At 36.3% G+C, this 9,165-nt stretch overlaps 1 protein-coding gene across 3 annotated transcripts in view; it reads right to left on the bottom strand.

Annotated features, from left to right (window-relative positions):
• The window catches only part of LOC109422889 (uncharacterized), a 93,112-nt gene continuing 83,947 nt past the window's right edge, over positions 1-9,165 (bottom strand). For all 3 annotated transcript variants that reach the window (XM_062853026.1, XM_062853028.1, XM_062853027.1), the window contains exons 9-10: positions 604-837; positions 1-536 (exon numbers count right to left, since the gene is read on the bottom strand). In XM_062853026.1, the coding sequence (XP_062709010.1) occupies positions 402-536; positions 604-837 (369 nt within the window). In that variant the 3' untranslated portion in view covers positions 1-401. The remainder of the gene's footprint in view (positions 537-603; positions 838-9,165) is intronic.

The raw sequence follows: 9,165 nt of genomic DNA, 5'->3' as shown, positions 1-9,165 counted from the left end.
GACTTTTTATCACTGTTTATTTGCATATTGTATTAGCGTGTATACGAAAACAACAAAATAATATCGTTAATTGGCACTGTTGCTTTAGGCACTTCAAGCGTTCCGAAATTTTACAAATTGCTTTTGTCTATCCAATATAAAATGAAGTTCTTAAAACGAATGCTATTATCGTTTAGATTTCTTCAGCGGTTTGTTAGGTTTATCCAAAAGAGATTAAAACTGACAATGGCACATTTTTCCGTCGTTGTATTCCAAACACAAAATGTTAACGTTGACTTGTTAATCGGTTTTAAGTAAACAGGGTCAGCTGCTCCAAAGAGGCGCAGGCGATGAGCGGGCACCTTGGGGGCTCTAGTTGCTGCGATACCACGAAAATAAAGCTCGACGCTCAACATTTTACATTACATAATGCTGCAGGGCATGGCACAGCACAGCGGCAGACAAACGGGCACAACGGCTGCTCCGGACTTGGATGTGGTCTTGGATTTGCTCTCCGCTTCGTACATGTACTTTCCGCTTGCCTTGGCGTACTCTCCCTGGGAAATGTACATAGTTTTCAAATTAAGACTAAACCAACGAACGCTGCCGAAATACTGCGCTTACCTGAGCTCGCCACGCGGCAGCTTCGCTTTCCTTCTTGGCAAACATCTCGTGCCCCGGGGGATAGTACACTGGCGGGCCGGCAACGTTCTTCGAGGAAATGGGCACGTTTTTGCTATCAACCGGTTCCTCCACCACGGTTACCTTCGGCGGGGACGCTTCGCGGAGCTTTTTCGGACCGGTGCCGTTTGCGGAGGAGTGAGTGGTGTGCTTTGACATGTACGTAATTTGTCCGTTCTGGAAATAGAAACAAGCAGCAGGTTGAAGTGCATTTGAATGTTGAAGGGTAGTGACTAGTGAGGATTTAGCGGCTAGGATGGAGAACGATTGTGTGGATGAAACGATTGTGTGCATGACGGTCTTGAAAGTCACTATTCATGCATAAAATAATCAATTTATGTTTTATGTTTTAACATAAATAATTAAAATTCAGCACATTGAAATGTCTGAAACAGTCATGGAGCTTTTTTTCGAATGTGAAACAGTTGAAATTAAACGGAAATTATTTTTAGAACATTATCAACAAGAAGCTTGGAAATAAGGCAAGGCCCTTTCATCTCCACGGGTTCGGAGGGGTCATATATTATGATCCGAGCGCTGTTCAAAAACTACATAGACTCAATTTTGGCAATCTCAGACAGTACCCAAGCAACACACATGTTATAATAGAGTTACGACAGCGCAAGTTTTGGTTGTATAGAAGTTTATTTTGCGTAATTCTAACATTGTGTTGAAATAACGTAAAATAAACTTCTATACAACCAAAACTTGCGCTGTCGTATCTTTTATATAACATGTGTGTTACTTGGGTACTCTTTTCGAACAGTACTTGAGCAAAATGAAAAATAAAACTAATTTTAGCATCCAGAAAAAAGTTTGTGGGAGCCCCTAAAATGTGGGGGCCCGGGGCCCTGCCAACCCCCAGCCCCCCCTTAGATCCGACTCTGTTCCCAAGAAATGACTTTCCACAGTTTGCCCAGACATGCTTCCCATACTTTCGAAGGAATGCTTCCAAAATTGTCTAGAGGCATTTTAAAAAGGCTCTTTGACTTCCTAACAAAAGGCTTCAACATTCGGGAAGTTATTGTAATGCATTAGTTTGAACATAAAAATAAATAACTGGTAGATATTATTGAGAGTCCCCTGAAAAGCTTTGGAAGAATTTCTGGAAGAATGTTCAGACGGGTTTGTATTGATATCTTTACATGAGTAAACCTTAGAAGAATTTTTAGAGACGTCCTCAAGGAAATATCAGGTGGGATGTGGGAGAGACTTCTGAAAGAATCCTTTGTACAAACACCAGAGAAATCCTCTGAGCAATTCCTAGAAAAAAAAATCTGAAGGAGTTTTCTTAGGAATAGCAATAGCAATCTAAAAATGGTGTTCTCTATCTTTGGAGCCATTTTTGAAGATTGTTTTCAAATCGTAATGCGAAAATGTTCTGAAGGAATACTGAAAGAGCTTCTGGATAAATTCTTGTAGTGTTTTCTGGAGGAATTATTAATGAAAATTTTAAATGGCATCCTAGAACGAATTTGAGAACAATGGCTAGAGAGTAGAGACGCTTTTCTAGTATCTCGATTCAGCGTTGCCAGACGAAGGTGAGCTCGATGTGGCCTCTCTAGAAGATTGCTGGAGTGCGTGGTCAAAGCAGCCATCAATAATGCAATCGAGAGCACCATCGAGTATGTGTAGCAGGCAGTGAAGAGAATTGTCAGACAAAAGAGGCACAAAACAAGCAACAAAGAAGGTGCGACGATTACTCTTTATCCCTACTGGTAACAGATAATGACATGATCTCGAAAGTTTTTGTTGCAGACAAAACGGAAGCTGAATTTGTTGCGTACTTTTCAACTCGTGAATAATCAATTATTGCTAACCCAAAGTCGAAACTATTTGATGATAGAGCTTCACCAGAGTTGCAGTGTTTACCGATGGGTTTGTTTGTCGCAACAAATACAGGTTGCGACATTGTCATTATTGTTGCGCGATGGTTGAATTTTGATTCACTGGTAGCAGGTCGAATTATTTTTTAATTGTCGTGAGCTTCGGGCTTTATCTATTTACCGATGACTTATAGGTATGACTCCAGTGTAATTTTGTTTTTGAGCTATAGCGATTCAGAGTTGTCCTTTTTTTTATTTCCAACAGCAACTCTAAACACTACTTATGAAATTACTTGACCTCAATGGAAATTAAAACTGTATACAATTTGTGACTGCGTGTTAAATTTCCAGATTTGTTGTATAGTAATCAGCAAACGTTTTCTAATACTGTAGATGCAGGTAGATTGCACGTCATATTCAATATGTATTAGCATGTTTATGCTTGCTTTGCCTTCACTACAATTCAACCAGCAATCATTTATATTTGTATTTGGCCTCATTGTGGCATCTCCTACGCGTCCATTTGGATGAAGTTCTGAATCCTCTCTGGAGCCACCATGATGAATATCTTCAAATTTACTGATCTTTACGGTAGGGTGGGGCTTATTTTGAAAAATCTATAGAGTAAGGTTGAGAATGCAATTTCTGTAAAAAAAAACCAAAGTTACGCCAAATGTCTTTTTAGTTTTGAGTTACAACACTTTCTGTATGTGTGCGTCTTATTCGAACTTTGAGGCACTGGGGCAAAAGTTCAAATCTAGTGTTTGTGAAATTTCGCTAACTGTAGCACACTATTTTGACACTTTGGTAATAGAAAGGAGTTATTTAAGGATGGCGCAAAAAAGTAAGTGAAATTTATGTTATATGTCAAAACTACGATACTTTTTCTAGACCAAATCTGTGATTTTTGAATCTTCTAGGGCGAAATTCGAAGATATTCAAAACGGTGGATTAAAAGAGCATTCAAAATTCATCCAAGTTGACGCGTGGGGAATCTCCCAATGAGGCCAAATATCGAATAGTAGCGAAGGCAAAGCGAGCCAAAATGCATGTGCTCATATTAAATATGTTTACAAATCCATCGTTACTCTAGTCTTACATGTTATAACGTGAGCCATATTTACAATGACAACAATGTTTCTGCCTAAACCTTTAATTTGAGATGCATGGTGTCTTTGAGGGCCCATATAGCCGAGGCGGTAAACGCACGGGTATTCAGCATGACCATGCTGAGGGTGACGGGTTCGATTCCCGGTCGGTCCAGGATCTTTTCGTAAAAGGAAATTTCCTTGACTTCCTTGGGCATAGAGTATCTTCGTGCCTGCCACACGATATACACATGCAAAATGGTCATTGGCAGAGGAAGCTCTCAGTAAAAAACTGTGGAAGTGCTCATTGAACACTAAGCTGAGAAGCAGGCTTTGTCCCAGTGAGGACGTTATGCCAAGAAGAGAGAGAGAGAGAGGTGTCTTTGAGAAAGTTTTTTCTTATTGTTTGACCTTAACCCTCATCTTTGTGAAACTAGGGTAATCCCTCTAGTTTCGCTGATCCAAACATCTGTTTTTCAACAGTTACAAATACGTCAAAATGTACTACAAAGTTGTAGAAGAAATACTGTGGAGCAAGTTTGTCGAAGAAACCATAATTCTACACAGACAAAAATAATGAGATTTACACGTCATGTAAACTTCAATTTAATAATGTAAACTTAGTGTTATGATGGTTTACATGATATATTATGTAAAGTTGTGTTATATGTCGTGTAAACACACAGAGTCATGCTGAATTACGAGCGATTCCAAGCAACAGCATCAAAATTAAGGAAATTTTTTAATTCATGATTTTCTATTGAACTGAAACTTTGCACAGTTTTTAAGTTCCATCTAAATCGTCATTTTCCGATATCAAATTTTTATTTTGAATCACGACTAACTTTTCAAAAGGGTGTATGTGAAAATGGTTCAAAAATATTCAAAAATTATTATTATTAGCTTTATTAGGGAGATTTTCAGCCCGAGGCTGGTTCATCTCCACTATTCAAAAATCTGCACAGCCAAAATGGTTCGTTCGATTGCAATAAATTTTTCAGCAAAGTTAGATAACTAAATGGTGATTCCTAAGAAAATATACACTGTGAAAAAACATCTTTTTTAACATTAAAAAATATCATTTTTGTCACAAAAACTCAAATATCTCAAAACCCTATCTTTTTACCAACGTATTTTTTTTAGGGAAGACGGTCCATTGTATTAGCAATCTACCATAAAAATTTGGTGATGGTAAACTAATAAACAAAAAAGTTATAACATTTCAAACATTTCACAATTTTCACATTTGGTAAATATTTTTTTCTGTGTAAATTATTTCGATCAGAAATCGCAGTTAGATGCAGATTTTATTGTTCAGCAAAGTTAGATAACTAAATGGTGATTCCTAAGAAAAAACTGTGAAAAAAAATCTTTTTTTAACATTAAAAAATATCATTTTTGTCACAAAAACTCAAATATCTCAAAACCCTATCTTCTTACCAATGTAATTTTTTAGGGAAAACGGTCCATTGTATTAGCAATCTACCATAAAAATTTGGTGATGATAAACTAATAAACAAAAAAGTTATGACAATTCAAACATTCCACAATTTTCACATTTAGTAATAATTTTTTTTAGTGTAAATTATTTCGGCCGGAAAGCGCAGTTTGATGCTGATTTTATTGTTAATGGCCTTGCGTGAGTAAAACAATCTGTTTTTATTATGTATTATGTATATTATATGTACAGTACTGTTCCGATTTTATCACGCCCTCCGCGCATTAGTCGTTTATTGATTAATTTGCTGTTACATTTGAGGACAAGTGTTTTCCCTCTTTTTCAAGATGAATGTTGAAAGTGTGTTTTGCAACGTTAAAAATATTGAAATGGGTATAAATGTTGAAGTATATTTCAAAGCATTTTTGAAAAGAGGCGTGATTAAATTGTTTAAACAGATGTCGCTGATGGTACGGTGGCATGACTCTCTGCACTTAGCACTTCTGGCAATTTCTCAGTTGTTGTCGTTTTCGAACTTCCTGTGCCCTGCTTTACCGATGATATACAGATGGCTCGTTTGTCAAAGTCTAGACGGTAGGACGTGCAAATGCGTAAATTTGTATTCAATTTGGGCATAACCAGTCTCTTTCAGTTTATCTATGAGATTTCGTAACTCTTTTGAACATTTTTTTTCACAAGCGGTCTACAAGAGAGCGTTGAGTTGAAGACCTTTGAGAAAGCGACTGTTCATGTTGTTCGTTAGATTATAATAAACAAAATCACTTATTAGTTTTAACTGACTAGTTTGGTGTTGTTTGCTTGGACGAAGAAAAAATTTACTATAAAATTTTTAATATCCATAGCGGTGGTTTTTTTTTGCTTTTTCGTGAGCATTTTCATGGTATGTATACTGTAAGGTGGCCCACACTTATATGAAAAACAAAAATTTCGAAAAATGCCAAGTCTTACCTTCTAAATCAGTTGTTTTGGAGTCCCAGAAGCTACGTTCAAAATTTGAGCAAAATCGGTTGAGCCTAAGGGGGCGCTCAAAACGCTTGAAGTTTGTATGGGAAAACTTGGCCAAATGTATGCAGAAATTTTAAGTTTTCGAATTTTGCCGCCAGGTGGCGCTGTAAGCGTTCAATAATCAAACCCTTTGGTCTTATTGTAGGTGACTATATGCCAAACAACTTTGTCGAAGACCGCAAAGTGATCCAACTTCTGTGAAAAAAGTTATACAATTGGTAAAGTGAGGATAAACTTTATTGTTGTTTTTCCAATACATGTAAAAGAATAATATCAATAATGAAATCTCACTACTTTGCCTCACTTTGCCTAGGGTATAACTTTTTTCACAGGCGTCGGATCACTTTGCGGTCTTCGACAAAGTTGTTTGGCATATAGTCACCTACAATAATACCAAAGGGTTTGATTATTGAACGCTTACAGCGCCACCTAGCGGCAAAATTAGAAAACTTAAAATTTCTACAAACATTTGGCCAAGTTTTCCCATATAAACTTCAAGCGTTTTGAGCGCCCCCTTAGGCTCAACCGATTTTACTCAAATTTTGAACGTAGCTTCTGGGAGTCCAAAACAACTTATTTAGGAGGTAAGACTTAGCATTTTTCGAAATTTTTGTTTTTCATATAAGTGTGGGCCACCCTAGTATACAGACAAACAAACGTAACACTGACGAAATTTTCATTGACCACGCCTTTAACGATCATTTTGAATCTTGGTTGTGGCTTTCATAACCAGAAGAGTGCCCATCGTTTTTCTTTGCGTTTGACGTTTCACACTAGCGCCTTCTGATGACGATATTGCACAACGCAGTGTTTCGTGAAACATTTCCACCAGGTGGTGGTAGTGTGAACTGGGCGATGGATTTTCACGAAAATTGTTCTAGGCGTTTTGTCTGTTTGTCTGTGGTATGTACCTCTCATGCATTTGTTGTTGTTGAAGTTACTCGCATTTTTCCGATCATAAAGTCTGTTCTCTAAGGGCCGATTTCTTCACCTCGGCTTAACCCGTAAGCCAGGCTTACCCATATAGTTAAACCTGGCTTAACGCCTAAGCCAGGGTGAAGAAATCGACCCTAAGAGGTATTTTTTTGCAGATCAACTAGACGTATACGCGTATATATAAAACTTTTATTATGCAGCTTTCGTGTTCAAAATAAGTTTAATTCCATTTTTCTTATGATCAACAGCTTTTCAACACTATCAAGGGATTTTTTCACCAGTCACGTACAATAAAAAGTATGACAATCTCAATATTTTTGATCACAACACTGGATCGCGTGTAAGGTTCAAATAGATACTATAGTAATTATAAATAATCAAACAAAAATATCATGAAAACAACTTGTTTAATTCATGCGGTAGCCTTTACAATAAAATCAGCATCAAAATATAGTTCTCGAAATAATTTACACAGAAAAAAAATTTTTTTTTGTTACTAAATGTAAAAATTGTGAAATGTTTGAAATGTCATAACTTTTTTGTTTATCAGTTTACCATCACCAAAATTTTATGGTAGATAGCTGATATAATAGGCTATTTTCCCTAAAAAATTGACGTTGGTAAAAAGATAGGGTTCTGAGATATTTGAGTTTTTGTGACAAAGATCATATTTTTTTTATACAAAAAAAGAAATTTTTTTCAGTGTATATTTTCTAAGGAATCATCATTTAGTTATCTAACTTTGCTGAAAAATTCATAACAATCGAACAATCCGTTTTTGCTGTACAGCTTTTAGAATATTTTTGAACTATTTTCGCATACACCCTTTTGAAAAGTTAGTCGTGAGTGAATATGAAGGTTTGATATCGAAAAATGGCGATTTAGATGAAATTGAAAAACTGTGCAAAGTTTCAGATATTTTTGAAATGGTCGCTCAGGATCGACTGACATGACTCCGTGGAATTCCTCACATGACATAAAATGGAAGTTTACATGATATTTTATGGCTTTTACATGATATGTCATGTAAATTTCTGTGATATCCCACGCTCCAATCATGTGCATCATATGTCACAGAATTTTACACTCTTTTTTCGATCTGTGTATCTTCTATGATTCTTAACTAATATTTTTTTTAGAATTATGTTAGGGTGATCCCTGAAATTCAGATTACAAACACTTTTAATTCATTCGTTTCTCTTGGAAACTTTGTTCTGAGAACTTTTAAAACTATAAACGACCCATTTTTTTTTCGAAAAAAGCTCAATGTTCTATCCTCATGGTTAAGAAGTTATTAGTTTTTTTTTCTCCAAAAAAATACTTTTTTTATGTCACACCTTAAAAAGGAGCAATCTTTTGATTGCATTGAAAAGATTGCACTCTGTTCTATTCATGGTGAAAAACTGTAAGTATTATTTTTGTTGAAACTTTTTATTGAATTTTGAAAATGTGATATTTTGTAAGGAAAAGCAGTTGTAGCTCCTAAAATCGATGGAATACAAATTTGAAGTCTCTGACAAAATTATGAGTTTTGAGTGCTCTAAAGGTGCTCCAAACAAAGTATTGCGAAAAAATCAACACATAAAATTATTTATCTATATTTATAAAAATGAATTTCTGTCTGTTCGTCTGACCCTTATGGATTCGAAAACTACAGGACCAATCGGTGTGAAATTTTGTATGTGGGTAGTTTTGGGGCCAGGGAAGTTTCTTAGCTTGGTGCGGGACCTCTCCGGATAGAGACGAACCAGCCAAGGGCTGAAAGTCTCTTCAATAAAGACAAATCAATCAATCAACCTCTCCGGTCTCTGGAACGGGGAGCTCCCATACAGATGAATTTGTGTGGGACGTCCCTATGGAGCTGTATATCAAAAACACACTAGGCAGGCAGTACGACGTATGCCAGGACAGCTAATATTGAATAAAAAACGATTTTCACATGAAAAACGAAACAATTTTAGCAAATTCAACTCGTTTTTGTAAAGTAGATCGAAGTGGCATGGCAAATAGTTTAATACCAAGCTTGTGAATCGTTTTGTACCTCAGATGATGAAATCAACTTTGTTGGCGCTAAAGCCTAGGCTTCTGATCCAGGATATAAAGAGGAAATACCTTTTTCCCTTCCCAAGAGAAAAAAGATCAATGGAGGGACATTAACTTTCTTAGTCTGGTTACTCTCAACGTCTATATT

The sequence above is a fragment of the Aedes albopictus genome, chromosome 2 (genome assembly GCF_035046485.1).
Source record: "Aedes albopictus strain Foshan chromosome 2, AalbF5, whole genome shotgun sequence".
In the NCBI taxonomy this organism is placed as follows: domain Eukaryota; kingdom Metazoa; phylum Arthropoda; class Insecta; order Diptera; family Culicidae; genus Aedes; species Aedes albopictus.
Note: the sequence above shows the minus strand (reverse complement) of the source record. Positions and strands in the feature narration are given on the sequence as shown.